The sequence below is a fragment of the Piliocolobus tephrosceles genome, chromosome 13, assembly GCF_002776525.5.
Source record: "Piliocolobus tephrosceles isolate RC106 chromosome 13, ASM277652v3, whole genome shotgun sequence".
In the NCBI taxonomy this organism is placed as follows: domain Eukaryota; kingdom Metazoa; phylum Chordata; class Mammalia; order Primates; family Cercopithecidae; genus Piliocolobus; species Piliocolobus tephrosceles.
This window is the reverse complement of record NC_045446.1, coordinates 112,466,523-112,483,738: the sequence shown is the minus strand read 5'-3', so window position 1 is coordinate 112,483,738 and position 17,216 is coordinate 112,466,523. Positions and strand designations below refer to the sequence as shown.

Genomic DNA, 17,216 nt, shown 5'->3' with positions numbered 1-17,216 from the left:
TTCCCTTCCCTTCCCTTCCCTTCCCTTCCCTTCCCTTCCCTTCCCTTTTTTTCTTTTCTTTTCTTTTCTTTTCTTTTCTTTCTTTGACGGAGTCTTGCTCCGTCGCCCAGGCTGGAGTGCAGTGGCCAGATCTCAGCTCATTGCAAGCTCCGCCTCCCGGATTTACGCCATTCTCCTGCCTCAGCCTCCGGAGTAGCTGGGACTACAGGCGCCCGCCACCTCGCCCGGCTAGTTTTTTGTATTTTTACTAGAGACGGGGTTTCACCATGTTAGCCAGGATGGTCTCGATCTCCTGACCTCGTGATCCGCCCGTCTCGGCCTCCCAAAGTGCTGGGATTACAGGCTTGAGCCACCGCGCCCGGCCTCAATTTTCTTAAAGTGGGCTGGGCATGGTGGCTCAGACCTGTAATCCCAGCACTTTGGGAGGCCAAAGTGGGTGGATCACTTGAGTCCAGGAGTTCAAGACTAGCCTGGGCAACATGGTGAAACCCCGTCTCTACTAAAATTGCAAAAATTAACAGGGCGTGGTGGTGCATGCCTGTAGTCCCAGCTACTAGGGAGGCTGAGGTAGGAGGACTGATTGAGCCTGAAAGGTCGAGGCTGCAGTGACCTATGATGGCACCACGGTGCTCCAGCCTGGGCAACAGAGTGAGCACTTTGGGAGGCCGAGATGGGCGGATCATGAGGTCAGGAGATCAAGACCATCCTGGCGAACACGGTGAAACCCCGTCTCTACTAAAAAATACGAAAAAAAACTAGCCGGGCGAAGTGGCGGGCGCCTATTGTCCCAGCTACTCGGGAGGCTGAGGCAGGAGAATGGCGTGAACCCGGGAGGCGGAGCTTGCAGTGAGCTGAGATCCGGCCACTGCACTCCAGCCTGGGCGACAGAGCGAGACTCCGTCTCAAAAAACAAAAAACAAAAAAACCAAAACAAACAAAAAAATTGTTTTAAAAGTTGAACTGGAAGGGCTTCCATTTTTCCAGCTAATAGACATAATTCTACTCCCACTGTTTTGGTTCCTCTTGCCTAGGAAAAACAGCACAGGGAGCAAGCCAACTCACACGTGATATTAACATCATTTTTCTGTCTGCCAGGTGAGTATGTGATGACTGGTATTTAAAAACAGGTGTTGCAACACAATTGACTTGGATGTTGTTTACACACATTTTCCCCTCCCACCCTCAGTGTTCACACAGTCAATTCGCTTGTGTTCCTCCCCCAGCTAGTACATCTATTATTCGGTCTTTGCAGTTCACACTCTAGTAGGTCAATACCTGAAGTGGCAGAGGTGTTATATAAGACAAGCCTCCTACAAAAACCTCAGTAAAACCAGTAGAATAGAGCGGCAAAGCTCGCTGTATTTCTTGCAGCTCCTGGCAGGTAGAATAAGTTAGTTTGCATGGAGGAAATAAAAGGGTTGGAAGGTGGAATATTCTTGCTTTTCTATTGTCCTAGCTTCTGCCTTCCAGATCTTTATCAAGAATACAACCCCCAACCTCCACTTCCCATACACAGTCTCCTTCCCATCCCGATTCTCTTCATTTTCTTTACATATTTTGTCTGGGGAATTGCAATGAAGTCATCGAAAGGACCTGAAACATGCCTTCTTGAATTAATTAAGCCTATAGTCACTCATTTAAAACAAATGTATCAACTACCCTGTGCTAGAATCTGAGGATACAGAGTAAATCTGATTACTTACCACCTAAAGGAGTATTGTAGCTATATAAAAACACCAAAAATTACAATATGGAGGAAGAAGTGCTTCTATGACAAAGGTGTCATAGAATCCTCTGGCGGTCTTGGGGTATCCTTGTGTGTGACGTCAGAGTCAAGGATGGCCTCCCAAAAGGAAGTCACCTTCTGCTACATGAACTTGACTGCTACTATTTATTTTTTGCAGATGAGTTTCCTTAAGTTCTATAAGGTGATTTAGGAGACTTTCTGGGGCTAAAAAAGTCAAATTTTATTCTTCTCCTTTTTAATGGTGACTAATTAATTATGATGGTTAATTTTAAGTGTTAAGTTGGGTGGATTAAGAAGTACCTCAAATCTGGTAAAGCATTATTTTTGGGTTTGTCTATGAGGTTGTTTCTAGAGGAGATTAGTGTGTGAGTCTGGTGGAGTAGGTGGGCATCGAGATTTGCCCTTGATGTGGGTGGGCACCATCCAATTCACTGGGGGCCCGGAAAGAACAAAATCAGAAAGAAGGCAAATGTGTTGATCTGTCTGCTGGAGCTGGAATACACTCCCTCCTCTCCTGGCAGCAGAACTCTAGACTCCCTGGCCTTTGGATTTTAGGACTTACCAGTGGTCCCCTGAGTTCTCGGGCCTTTGAACTTGGACTGAGCCAGGCTACCAGCATCCCAGGATCTCCAGTTTGCAGACCTCCTGTCCAGGGACTCGTCAGACTCCATAATCTCATGAGCCAATTCCCCTAATAAATCCCCCCCATATATATATAGAGAGAGAGAACTCTGACTAATACATTAATGAACCTCATTATTCAGATCTCAGGTCATACAGTTGACTTACATCGGCCATTTTTCTCTTGAGATGATGTTTCTTCATTATTTGACCTTGATCTGTAACTTTCTAGTGTGTGTTCTGAAACTTCGTTTTCTACAAGAAAGAAAATCAAGTGACTAATTTCTGATGCCACGGACATGTAGAAATGTATGTTTGAATAAGATAATACCCCTGTTACTGTGCAATAGTAGACTTACCATGCCCCTCCCATAACTCATACCCTCATTAATTCAACACATAGTTTTTTGATTCCTGTAGGCACTGTGCTAGGCAGTCCTGGGATTTGTATCCTTCTGTGAATAGAAGTGTCTATCATTGAATGCCAGTTTCTGGAGCTATGCTAGTTTCTATTGGTTATGCACTCTTAGATTATAGTCCCTGGAGATTCGCACCTGAGTTTACTAGAAAACAAACAATTGCTTATCTGAGTGACAGCACTGTCAAATAGATTATGTAGTGTCTGACAGAAAGCTTTAATAGACAGAATTTCCCTTTTTTTAGCCATTTGTCCTGGCGTCTTATAGCCCCCGTCAGGTTCCCTGCCCACTGACCTTTTTTCCATATGACATGTGCCTTCCGCAGCTTCATGATGAAGAGCTGGACTATGATGAAGAGTATGAAGATGAGGAAGGACACCAGCGTGAGCAGCAGGATGCCACTTTTCTTCCTTGCCAATCCTAAATACTGAGGATTTGCGTCTATATGGAAAGTGAAAAAGGAGTTTATATACTTTGGGGTTTTTTTTTTGTCACTGGAGAATACATAACAATACTTCTACAATGTGATATAAGCTAATAAACAGCTCAGATGAAGAGATGAGAAAGAGCTTACCCGTGAAGGTAAAGAGACTTACACTGTTCATTCTCTGAAAACAAGCAAACAGGCATACAATAAACAAGGCAATTATGTGTGATGATTTGAAAAGATTTTTTAAGTTACATAGCTATTGGGCTAGTTATTTTTTATTTCTAGAGAAAGCATATGAGAAAATCAACTTAAATTATACTCAGGGGATTCAAATTAGTTGTAGGAATGATTTTTAGCAAAATACAGTTAAGTAGCAAGAGGGATTGTTAAGGAGTTTAAAAAACTATCCAAATAAAATGAAAATTTATTTATCTTCATTAGGTTAAATGTGGCCCTACAGGAAGGCATTTGGGCTAAATCAGATGAGCTCTTAAAAATATTTCTAGCCAGGTGCAGTGGCTTATGCCTGTAATCCCAGCACTTTGGGAGGCTGAGATGGGAGGGTTGTTTGAGGCCAGGAGTTTGAAACCAGCCTGGGCAACATAGCAAGACTTAGTCTCTACAAAAATAATAATAATAAAAATTTGCCAGGAGCCGTGGTGCACACCTGTAGTCCTAGCCACTTGGGAGACTGAGGCAGAGGATCACTTGAGTCCAGAAGTTTAAGGTTACAGTGAACTATGACTGTGAAACTGCACTCCAACCTGGGAGACAGAGTGAGACTTGTCTCTTAAAAAAAAAGCTTTCTAAACCTAGAATTCTGATTCTATAGGATATAGCTTTGCTAAATGTCCTGGTCACCTTATCTCAACCAACAAATAATTAAGGAGTGCCAGCTGCCTGTAGAACATTGCGCTTGGACCTGCAGGAGGCACAGTTCATATGCTTTGGGTATTACTTCTCTATACATAAACAAATTAGTAAAAACAAACAAAAGTAAGATATGTCAAATTCTGGATCCATATGTATTTATATCATAGTGTGTTCAGGGGTTCAGAGGCAAGAATGGTCTCTGAGGAGTGAGTTGGTCAAAAAAGTTTCAGTGATATTGACGTTGAAGGGGGAGTAAGGAGAGGTGACAGGAGGTCTCCTCTTCCACCAGGGGCAGGGAGGATAAACAAGAGCAGGGCAATTGAAAAGGGATGATGTTTTCAGAGAAAAATATATATCTCGTAGGGACTCTGTAGATATGAGACTGCGGAAGTAGGTACTAGATGGCACCTAATGAGGTGTTTGAGCCTCATGCTCTGTGCTGTAGACTTCAGGAAGCCGTAAAGGGTTTTAGAACACAGGTATGCAGAGTGTAAAGAGATATTTTGATGATAGGGTGCTAAAAGTGAACCAGAGAAGGAGAAACCGAAGTTATAATACTCCACACAGGAGATGATGAGAGCCTGGATTGGGACGTTAACAGTGACAATGGACAGAATACCTGAAAGAGAAGACTCAAAAGTTCTTGGAAATTGACCGATTTTATACACGTGTGTGCATATGCATATACATATACATATACACATATATATATTTGTACACATGCACAGGAGTGATAGATGACACTAAGGTTTGGGGCCTGTGTGATGCTTTGGACAAGCTGATTTTGTGGGAGAAGGTGTTGTTTGGTATTTAGCAATGTTGAGTTTGAGGAAATCGCAGAAAATTCAGCTACAGATATATAGAATATGGAAAACAATTGGGACTAACGCTGAGAAGGATGTTCTGAAAATATAGGTATAGAAATATTTTGCTGGCCGGGTACAGTGGCTCACGCCTGTCATCCCAGCTACTTGGGAGGTGAAGGTAGGAGATCTCTTGAGCCCAGGAGTTCAAGTCTGCAGGGAGCATGATCGTGCCCCTGCACCCTGGCCTGGGCGACAGAGAGAGACCCTGTCTCTAAAAACAAAACAAAACCAGAAAAGAAAAAGAGAGAAATCTTTTGCTAGTGGCAACAGGAACCATCTTGGGAATGAGTAAACTCTTTAAGAAATAAGGGAAGAACGACCGGGCGCGGTGGCTCACGCCTGTAATCCCAGCACTTTGGAAGGCCGAGGCGGGGGGATCACCTGAGGTCAGGAGTTCAAGACCAGCCTGGCCAACATGGAGAAATCCCATCTCTACTAAAAATACAAAATTAGCCGGGGTGGTGGCGCACCCTGTAATCTCAGCTACTCAGGAGGCTAAGGCAGGAGAATCACTTGAACCCAGGAGGTGGAGGTTGCCATGAGCCAAGATCACACCACTACACTCCAGCTTGGGCAACAAGAGCGAAACTCAGTCTCAAAAAAAAAAAAAAAAGAAAGAAAAAAGAAAGGCCGGGCGCGGTGGCTCAAGCCTGTAATCCCAGCACTGTGGGAGGCCGAGACGGGCGGATCACGAGGTCAGGAGATCGAGACCCTCCTGGCTAACACGGTGAAACCCCGTCTCTACTAAAAATACAAAAAATTAGCCGGGCGAGGTGGTGGGCGCCTGTGGTCCCAGCCACTCGGGAGGCTGAGGCGGGAGAATGGCGTGGACCCAGGAGGCAGAGGTTGCGGTGAGCTGAGATCCGGCCACTGCACTCTAGCCTGGGCGACAGAGCAAGACTCCGTCTCAAAAAAAAAAAAAAGAAAAAAAACAGGAAGAACAAAAGATGGAGAAGTAAAATCAGAAGTATATACACATTTAAGAAGTCAGAAGAGGTTTTTTTCTCTTCTCAATTTAAGAAGTTAATTGATGGATACAGGGAAGCAGTGGTTAGCAACAGATAACAGAACCAGAAAAAGTATTTTGAGAAGCCAAGAGGTAACTAAATCAAGGAGGGACAAGGGCGTGATTAACCAATCATGTCCTAAAGGGCAGAAAGGTCAAGAAAAAGGAGGATTGACAAAGGCCATTGAATTTATCGATTAAGAGGTTAAAATGTCGAGTGTTTATTCTAAATGCAGTGGGTGACACTTACCGGTGGTCAAGTCAGGATCTTGAGTGGTTTGTTCTTTCTCTTCTGTATCAATTTCCAACGTACTAGAATCTTCCATTACCGACACTAAAGTGAAAGAAAGAAAACATGAGCTATGCATACATTATATGCATGTGACTATATACAACTGTAGTTACATAAGTCTTCCCAGAGCAGCTTGGAAAGTCAAATTAAAAAACAGCACTGAGATCATTTTTGAACTATGGATTTCTGGTAAACGTATCTGCAAATGACTGGGCTCACTTTGCCTTGTTTTTTTAAGGTAAATGTTTTGAACACTTACTCTGTGCCCGGCCTTGAACGGAGCACTTGGTATATATTATTTCTCACCACAGGTCTGAGAAAACGGAGATTTAGAGCAGTTATGTAAAGTACCTAAAGTCCTGTAGCAAGTAAGTGGCAAAGCCAATACATAAACTCTGTTTTACCTAACTCTAAAACCCAGCATGTAAACCATTATTTCATACTTCCATCCTGAATCAGGCCTATTAGGGAGAAGGTCTTTAGGATGCTTCAAGATAACAACTCAACACCGAGGAATGGCATTCCAAGCTTTAATTATAAAAAACCTACTGCCTGAAATGCAGAAAGCAATGATTTTTATGTTAAATATAGCTTCAGTTACCATTCAAACCTCTGCTTGCCTCCCCATTAGAAGTGAGATGTAATATGATTTTTTTTTCTAGGTAAGATAAATTATAAAAAATAAGACACTGTGGGTTTTTTGTTTTTGTTTTTGTTTTTTTCAGATCTTACTGCTTATGTTTCCAATTTCCTTTTTTCCCTCTGCAGTTTCTTGCCTTTTAGTCCATTGCACAGCGCCACTATGTGGACCCTGAGGGGAATGAAGCCTCCCATTCTATTGAAAATGGGTATTAAAGGTAATAAAATCGTAGAAATGGAAAGCCGGAAGGAATTTTAGAAACCATAGTTTTAAAGTCTTATATATGAAAAAGAGAGCAGAAAATTGAGTTGTTCAGTAATGATGCAAGCCATTAAAAGTTACTAGATTCTAAACACGTTTACAAATATTGGATTATTAAAGCAAGTGATGTGGCTGTTTCACTTCATAATATTTTCAATTTCCATTGTCCTTCAAAAAATTGTATGGTACATGTTGTATTTATCAGTGTTTAGAAGTCCCAAACATTTACTTTTAAATATTATTTAGGATACACATTTTTAAAAATGTGATCTGATACTCAGAACTATGAACATGATAATGATCTGAAAGCTCTTATTCCACCAAATGAAATTCTTATTGACACACTACATGAAATGGAAAGAGAATATGTAGGAATTTATGCCTTTCTGGATGAGGCTAATAGTCTTGCTCAAAGCACCATAACCATTTTCTTTCTTTCTTTCCTTCCTTCCTTCCTTCCTTCCTTCCTTCCTTCCTTCCTTCCTTCCTTCCTTCCTTCCTTCCTTTCTTTTCACTTGTAATTCATTTTCTGAGCAGCTGCTATTGCTGCATACTATGCTAGGTAAACTACAAAGTTAAATCAGATATATGATCATTGCTCTGAGTCAACTTCTAGTGAGTTCACTGTCTAAAAAACTGGAATTATAATCCAGGCATTCTAAAGTATTCTGCATTTGTAGTTCAATCCCATAATCAAAAATGACCTGAGTTATTGACAATCAAGTAATTGATGTGCCTTCAAAGGTGATTTTGTTATTCAATGACAACACCAAATCTCCAGCTTCTGTTTCTTTTCTCTTTGTTGATACCAAGTCTGTGTTTGGTGTTTGGTGTGCTTTAGATGGGAAAACAAAGAAATGAGTCTCCGTATAAATGAATTCAACCTTGTCCTTTACTGCAGAGGAAATTCAAATGTCACAGTCGTGAATGTGTGTGTGTATATGTGTACATCTCTATCTCAAGCAAACTAGAACTGAACTTGCAAGGCTTTATGTCACCCTGAAGCCCATCCCACTAAGTATTCCAATGCTTGATGCGGTTCTACTCTAGGATGCTACAAAGCTGGAGCCAGCTGGAGGGGGCCTGTATGGTCTTAGTAAAAATTAAAACAAAAAGTATTCTCAAAACTTAGAATGAGAAAAATGACCTTCCCAAGGAGGCACGATTTTTTAAAACAAGTTTTTATGATTTTGACACTTACCAGTACTGGTGGGCTGCTGTGGGTCTTGAGAGGATACAGAGTTTCTCTCCAGAGCATCTGAAGCTGTCTCTTCATCAGTAACTAAGAAAGGGGAAAAACAAAATTCTGCTACTATGGAGAGCAGTTTTACCCACATTGTGCTCAGTAAAAGAGATTGGAGAATATATTTGGCGGCTACCTGCTTGTAGAGGTTGTGCAGAAACCCCAGAACTGTGTGTTCTGCGGCTCCTGCTCTGGTTTTTGAATCTGTATCCCACTGAGTGTCCATCTGCTCACCTGCCTGGTTTAAAGCACAGCATGCTGGACCTCTGTGTGGTGGCAGTGCTAGGCAAAGGGTATTCACTATTTTTATCTGTGTCCTTCTATTCCATCGATCAATCCCTCTTTCTGTTTATCTACCCATCCACCTATCTATCTATCTATTAGTTAGATGGCTTTGGAATCAGCCTCAGACTGGGCTGAATTCCAGTGCTGCTATTTACTTGCTCCTGAATGAGCTGGACAAGATACCAGATCTCTCTAACACTTTTTTTTTCTTATCTGTAAAATGGAGATACTGACAGCATTTACCTCTTCGAGTGTTTCGTGAGAATTAGTAAGTTCATTTATATAACATGTTTAGTACAATGCCTAGCTATTTATTAAGCACAATGCTACATGTTATTGTATAATATTAATCAATGCTTAGGAATGTTTCCAGAGGGTCAGCTTAGTATAGGTTTTACCAGTCATTGAACAGACCCACATCCGGGAAGCATGTAACAACTATGCCTGTCATTTTACAAATACTAATACTGATATGTCCGGCCAGGCGCAGTGGCTCACACCTGTAATCTCAGCACTTTGGTAGGCTGAGGCGGGTGGATCGCCTGAAATCAGGAGTTCAAGACCAGCCTGGTCAACATGGTGAAACCCCATCTCTACTAAAAATACAAAAAACTAGCCGGGCATGGTGGTGTGTGTGTGTTTGTAATCCCAGCTACTTGGGAGGCTGAGACAAGAGAATTGCTTGAACCTGGGAGGCAGAGGTTGCAGTGAGCCGAGATCGCACCACTGCACTCCAGCCTGGGTGACAGAGCAAGGAGACTCCCTCTCAAAAAAAAAAAAAAATAATAATATATAATATATATATACACACACACACATACACACATGTATACGTATATGTATATGTGTGTGTGTATGTATATATATATACACTCACACGTCACAGGTGGTTCATTTTTTTTATAAAATTTGTGAGTGCTTCCTGGTGTTTATTTAATCAAATAATTTTCCATGGTTTTGAAAATGTATCTGGTTGATCAAACATTTAAAATGTATGAAAAATATAAAAATACCTGAATTGTGTGTAACGGCTCTGAGGAAAGAAAGAAAGAATTACTAAGGAAACGTTATAGAGTTAGTAGTATAGACTATAAGGCTAAAATGAACTCTGACCACACAGGTGCCAGAGAAAATTGAAGAAAGAGGAGAGCTGCTGGCAATGAAAAGAGGGAAAAGAGGGAATACTAGTCAAATAGAAGTACTGGGAACAAGAAGAATATGGGGCCGGGCACAGTGGCTCATGCCTGTAATCCCAGTACTGTGGGAGGCCGAGACAGGCAGACTGCTTAAGCCCGGGAGTTTGAGACCAACCTGGGCAACATGGCAAGACTCCATCTCTACAAAAAATTAGCTGGGCATGGTGGTGCACCTCTGTAGTTCCAGCTACTCAGGAGGATCATCTGAGCCCAGAGAGGTCAAGGCTGCAATGAGACGTGATCACACCATTGCACTCCAGCCTGGGTGACAGAGTGAGACCGTGTCTCAAAATTTTAAAAAAGAAGAAGAACATCACTGGGGACATATAGAATAAAATTTATCAATAGTGATTAAAATCTTCTAACATAGTATATACTATGTGAATTCAGAAAATTACGTTTATGTACAAAACAAGTTTTAGCTACACATATTTAAAACTAGGTTCTGCACTTACTTTGATTTATCCTGTTAATTAACGAGCTAGCAAACTATTGCGTTTAGACTGAACGTTGTTTTGATTAGGTGGATACTGGCACATAATGATCTACCTTCCTAGTTGGTCAGAATATTGTAGACCTCTGCTATCTAATACGGTATGCACTAGCTCCAATGATTATTTAAATTAAAATTAATTAAAATGAAAATACATTCAAAATTTAGGCCAGGCACAGTGGCTCACACCTGTAATCCTAGCACTCTGGGAGGCGAAGGCAGGCAGATCACCTGAGGCCAGGAGTTCGAGACCAGCGTGGCCAATATGGTAAAACCTGACTCTACTAAAACACAAAATTAGCTGGGCATGGTGGTGGGTGCCTATAGTCCCAGCTACTCGGGAGACTGAGGTGGGAGTATTGCTTGAACCTGGGAGGTGGAGGATGCAGTGAGCTGAGATGGGAAGCGAAGATTGCAGTGAGCTGAGATAGCACCTTTGCACTCCAGTCTGAGCGACAAGAGCAAGACTCCATCTCAAAAAAAAAAAAAAAAATTACTTCCTCAGTTGCAATAGTCACACTTAAAGTTCGAATTTTGGGCAACTTGTATCCACCAGTGTGAGCCTGACAACCTCCAAATGCTTAAAGACTTCTGATGAGATCAATGGTGATATTAATGAATGTGATTCTGATGCTGAAATATGTCAACATTTGAAAGTTCTGTAGATCTTAGTGAATCAGTATTTTCCAAATGACTAACACATAATGTTAAAAAATCATGCCTGGGTAAAAGTTCTATTCAAAGTGCAAGACAGTTCAGTGGATTTTAATACAACAGTATGAAAAGTTCATTGACATGGGCCCAGTGACTAATCTTTAAGAAACTACTACTCGTTGAGTTTTGGTGTAACATCAAAGAGGAACATCCACAATTATCTGAACCAGCTATTAAAATACTCTACCCTTTTCCAATTATAAATTTACGTGAGATTAAATTTTTATGTCTTTATTTAAAGCAAAATAACATTTTGGAAGAGATTGAATGCAAAAGTTACAAGAACCTAATTGTTTTCCGTTAAGCCAGATATTAAAGAGATTTTCAAAATGTAAAAAAAATGACATTTTTCACACTAATCTTTTCAGTTTACAAAATATACCTTTTTTTTTTCCATTAAAATATGTCATTTCTAGGCCAGGTGCAGTGGCTCACGCCTGTAATCCCAGCGCTTTGGGAGGCCAAGGCAGGTGGATCACCTGAGGTCAGGAGTACAAGATCAGCCTGGTCAATATGGCAAACCCCATCTCTACTAAAAATACAAAAACATTAGCCAGGTGTGGTAGCAGGTGACTGCAATGCCAGCTACTCAGGAGGCTGAGGCAGGAGAATCACTGGATCCCAGGAGGCGAAAGTTGCAGTGAGCTGAGATCCGGCCACTGCACTTATCTCAAAAAATAAGTTCACTCCATCTCAAAAAATAAAATAAAACAAATATGCCATTTCTGTTAACATGTAGTGGATTTATTATTTTAAAATAAATTTACAGATACATATTTTTTAAATTTCTCAGCTTGAATTTCTAATAGGTAAATATTGACAGACATCACCTACATAAGTAAAAGTTCTTTGGGGTTCTCAATTATTTTTAAGAGTGTAGAGATGTCCTGAAATCCAAAAGTTTGAGAACTGTTTTTCAAATATTTAAAAAATCCTATCACCAGTTAAGTAATGGAAAACCAAGATTCCTCATTTTAAATACTAACAAGATGAAATAAATCAGGTGCAGTAGCTCATGCCTCTAATCCCAGTGCTTTGGGTGGCTGAGGAGGGAGGATAGCTTAAGCCCAGGAGCTCAGACCAGCCTGGGCACCATAATGAGATTCTGTCTCTATAAAAAACTTTAAAATTAACCAGGTGTGGTGTGTGCACCTGTAGTCCCAGCTACTCAGGAGACTGAGGTGGGAAGATCACTTAAGCTCGGGAGGTAGAGGCTGCAGTGAGCTGTGATTGCACCACTGCACTACAGCCTGGGCTACAGAAGGAGACCTTGTCTCAAAAAAAACAAAAACAAAAAAAGAAAGATAGAAAAAGAAAAGAAAAGAAAAAAGAGCCAGGTGTGGTGGTTCATGCTTGTAATCCCAACACTTTGGAAAGGGGGCAGAGGTTGGGGGATCGCTTGAGCTCAGGAATTCAAGACCAGCCTGAGTAACATGGCGAAACCCCATATACAAAAAATACGCAAATTAGCAGGGCATGGGCGTGGTGGCTCATGCCTGTGCTCCCAGCCACTCTGGAGGCTGAGGCAGGAGGATCAACTTGAGCCTGGGAGGCAGAGGTTACAATAAGCCAAGATTGTGTCACTGCCTTCCAGCCTGGACAACAGAGTGAGACCGTCTCAAAAAAGAAATAAATAAATGATAATTCTGAAATTTGGGTGAGGTGGCTCATGCCTGTAGTTCCAGCACTTTGGGAGGCCAAGGAGGGAGAATTGCTTGAGACCAGGAGTTTTGAGACCAACCTGAGCAACATAGGGAGACCCTGTCTCAACAAAAAATTAAAAATTAGCCAGATGTAGTGGTGCGTGCCTGTAGTCCTAGCAACTTGGGGGGCTGAGGTGGGAGGGCTGATTGTGAACCAGGAAGGTTGAGGCTGCAGTGAGCCTTCATCACACCACTGCACTCCAGCTTAAGTGATAGAGTGAGACCCTGTCTCAAAAAAGAAAACAAAACAAAAAACCAAAGATAGCCTATTCAAAAATCTATTCCTGTTGCTCTGCTGTCTTTCTCCAAGCGTCACACTGTGGCTTTTTCAGAGGAAGGCACTACTTTCCTCAGGACCACTCTAGTCCTGGTGCTGGCATGACCTTCACTTTCCCCAGGTCCTTCCGTGCAGAGCATAGGAATGAAAGGGGTCAGAACTCTTATGTGTAAATGTGTTTTAAAGCATCCTCAGCTAGTAATATTTTTTTCCTAATTGGGTCAACAAAATGTTTGTAGCATCTGTATGTCAATATAGTAGCAGCTAGCCAAATGGAAAAAACAGTGAACTAATGGAAGCCATCAATAGCTGATGCTGGCGTTTCTCTTCGAGTACTATTTGGAGATCTGGCAGTGAGTACAGCAAATAGATAGATCACAAATAAAAATTAAGTCTTAGCCTATGATGATGATGATGATGATGAGGAGGAGGAGGAGGAGGAGGAGGAGGAGACAGAGTCTCGCTCTGTTGCCCAGGCTGGAGTGCAGTGATATGATCTTAGCTCACTGTAAACTCCGCCTTCCGGGTTCAAGCAATTCTTGTGCCTCAGCCTCCCAAGTAGCTGGGATTACAGGCGCCCACAACCATGCCCGGCTAATTTTTTTATTTTTAGTAGAGATGGGGTTTCGCCATGTTGGCCAGGCTGGTCTCGAACTCCTGACCTCAGATGATCCACCCGACTCAGCCTCCCAAAGTGCTGGGATTACAGGCGTGAGCCATCACGCCTGGCCTTAGCCTATTATTAAAAACATCTTTAGCTATAATTTTGAGTCATGTAGAGCTATAGCCATTAGGGAGGAGAACTGCCATTTCCCCCTTCATAGTAATTTTTGTAGATGGCTTGAACAATTGCTGAAAATTAAGAATGCATTTTTTTCCAACATTGTTGGTTCTCCTATTGAAGAATCTGAATGTCTTTAGGAAGCTTTTAGATATAGCCTCATCCCCCACAGGCCCCGTGCTTCAGTTCTGCTGCTGGAGGTGGGGACGTGGGGTGGGGATGACTCACAGCGGGGCGGGGGTGGTTGTGTAAGGTTACTGTGCAGCTCAGTCTGTGAGTCCATGGGTCTTACAGTGCAGCTTCTGCAATGACTACTTTTGGTTTGGTGAGAAAGTGACCCGTGGAAAGTATGTGATAGTCAGAGGGGGCCTGTTAACCACAGCCACAGCCCCCATAGGGCAGTATGGCAGCTTTCCCACAGCGAGGGTCTCCTAAGCAAGCTTGACTTTCAGCATCAGCTTGATAAAAGAGTTTTTCAATAAATGCATTGTCATGCAACAGTTTCCTCTTTCACTAATGTGAGTAAATCCTTATACTTCAGGAATTGGTTACACAAAGTACCTTGTAAAACAATGAAATTCAGAGTCCTACTAATTGCAAACTTCTTACAGGACTTATGCATCTTTTTTGGTTTTTTTTTTTTTTTTTTTTTTTGAGACGGAGTCTCGCTCTGTCGCCCAGGCTGGAGTGCAGTGGCCGGATCTCAGCTCACTGTAAGCTCCGCCTCCGGGGTTTACGCCATTCTCCTGCCTCAGTTTCCCAAGTAGCTGGGACTACAGGCACCCGCCACCTCGCCCGGCTAGTTTTTTTTGTATTTTTTAGTACAGATGGGGTTTCACCGTGTTCGCCAGGATGGTCTCGATCTCCTGACCTCGTGATCCGCCCATCTCGGCCTCCCAAAGTGCTGGGATTACAGGCTTGAGCCACCGCACCCAGCCAGGACTCATGCATCTTAAAGGATACCTCTTGGCTCAAAGAGTTGTGGACAGTTTTAAAATTATTTCTTGAACTTTTGGGGAAAGAATCATAGAATAGAGGTTCTGAGAATGGAGGCAACTCCTCTTCACATTTAATATTGGATATTTAAAATGGTGTTCAATTCAGAATATTAACATGGTTAAACTAAAATCTTCAAAGCAATTATAAGAATAAAATAAATCTAAACAGGAATTATGTCTTCATGTAACTGTGTTTCGTATTGACATAAAATGATATTGACAATTTCGGTTTATTTCAGCTAATATTATCTCCTCTGGGTCAAGTACAAAGATGTAGTATGATTCATATGATTGCTCCAAAAACACAACGGCAATAGAACTATTTAAAGTCATTATCAAAAAGCAAGCATAACACTATTTGCATATGGCGCTCTGCTAGGCTTTCTGCTTAACTGGGGTTCTTTTGAACATTGGAATAGTTGAAATTCCGTCACTCACCTGGAGAAATTTCAATCAGTACAGGAATTTGCTATTAGGAAGAGCTTTGTTGGCAGTAATCTCACTCTGAAGGACTTTGCCCACTGCATTTAATTTTGTTTGATAGCGTAATATTAAAGTAAATCAAAAATTATTAAAGAGAATCATTAGTTCTTCTTACCCAAATCTTCAAACCGGAAGGGTGCTACTAGTTTTCTCCCTTGCAGGCCTCTGTGCCGGATAATGCAGTCCACTGTTGAATTTTTGCCATAAGTGTGGATTATGAGAGTGCTGGTAGTATTACATTTCTTCCCATCAGTTTCAAATTCATGGTGGGTTCCACCTACGTAGCAGTTTAAAGAGGTTATGGCTATTTAATGCTATTGGATGAGGTTAATTCTACTAGAGGCCAATGGCCTTGACTTCATGGCAAACATTAGATTTCTAACCTCATTCTAACCTCAGCCAGTTCCCTTGTATAGGCTTGGCTCTGGTCACAAAGGCAAACAGATGAATGAGAGTAGATGACGGTTTTCTACAAAGTTTTCACTACTGGAAATAAAAAAAATTCAAAGCTTAAGAAGGATAGCTTGATGTTGTTATGAAACACAAAGATCCAAGACCTTATTCCGGTTATACGAATAAAGTGAATTAAAGGGGAAGTCTTATAACAAAGCAGAATTGGCACTGCACTGGGAATCAGATCTAGGTTTAGGTCTTTTCTCTCTAGAACGCCATTTGACCCTCAGTATTCTCAACTGTAAAGGGTCCTTTGCAACTCTAAGAATGTTGATTACAGGCCGGGCGTAGTGGCTCACACCTGTAATCCCAGCACTCTTGGAGGCCGTGGAACACCTGAGATCAGGGATTCAAGACCAGCCTGGCCAACATGGTGAAACCCCGCCTCTACTAAAACTACAAAAATTAGCTGGGTTTTGTGGCAGGCACCTGTAATCCCAGCTACTCCAGAAGCTGAGGTAGGAGAATCGTTTCAACCCAGGAGGCAGAGGTTACAGTGAGCCGAAATCGCGCCACGGCACTCCAGCCTGGGAGACAGAGTGAGACTCCATCTCAAGAAAAAAAAAAAAAATTGTTCATTACATAGATATCAAAGGTAATGTCTGTTGAAATGTAAGCAAACTATAAACAGTACCCAGGCATCATGATTAATTAGTTATTCTGTTTCAAAGGCTCAACCTTTAGATGCTTTATTACAAGAATATTTTTAATCTGTCCTTGTGGGTATGACACAATATAGTACTATACAATATAGGGAAGATCATATCTGTTTCAGTTATACGTATTATGTTAAATGTATTTTCAATTTTATATCTGGGAAAAATTTCATGCTCAGAGCTATTATAATTCTTCTTCTTTTTTTTTTTTTTTTTTTTTTTGATGGAATTTTGCTCTTGTTGCCCAGGCTGGAGTGCAATGGTGTGATTTTTTTGCTCACCTCACAACCTCCGCCTCCTTGGTTCAAGCAATTCTCTTGCCTCAGCCTGCTGAGTACAGGCATGCGCCACCACACCCAGCTAATTATGTATTTTTAGTAGAGACGAGGTTTCTCCATGTTGGTCAGGCTGGTCTCGAACTCCTGACCTCAGGTGATCCGTCCGCCTCGGCCTCCCAAAGTGCTGGGATTACAGGTGTGAGCCACTGCACCCAGCCTGAGATACTATACTTCTGTATTTACTTATTTTAGAAATTTTTGTGAAATTTGAAGAAGTCATTATAGTTCACTTTAGATTTTTACCTGTCTTAAACAAAAATATTTGCATTATCTGTGATTAGCCTTTCAAGATTAAGGCACAATATTGATCGGTTGTAAGAATAATTTGTCTGGAAAAGAACTAATAGAATATTAAATGGGGTCTTCTGGCATCTTCTGCCACTAGAGGGTGCCAAAACATTTAAAACTCCCCTGGAAATTTGAGCAGGAAGGAAGACAAAG

General features: G+C 41.6%; 1 protein-coding gene across 1 annotated transcript in view; it reads right to left on the bottom strand.

The window, feature by feature from the left end:
• Positions 1-972: 972 nt before the first annotated feature.
• CRTAM (cytotoxic and regulatory T cell molecule) overlaps positions 973-17,216 on the bottom strand; it is a 32,514-nt gene continuing 16,270 nt past the window's right edge. Inside the window, exons 5-9 of the mRNA XM_026451049.1 lie at positions 15,444-15,605; positions 8,357-8,437; positions 6,213-6,296; positions 3,082-3,228; positions 973-2,623 (exon numbers count right to left, since the gene is read on the bottom strand). Of these exons, the coding sequence (XP_026306834.1) occupies positions 2,520-2,623; positions 3,082-3,228; positions 6,213-6,296; positions 8,357-8,437; positions 15,444-15,605 (578 nt within the window). The 3' untranslated portion in view covers positions 973-2,519. The remainder of the gene's footprint in view (positions 2,624-3,081; positions 3,229-6,212; positions 6,297-8,356; positions 8,438-15,443; positions 15,606-17,216) is intronic.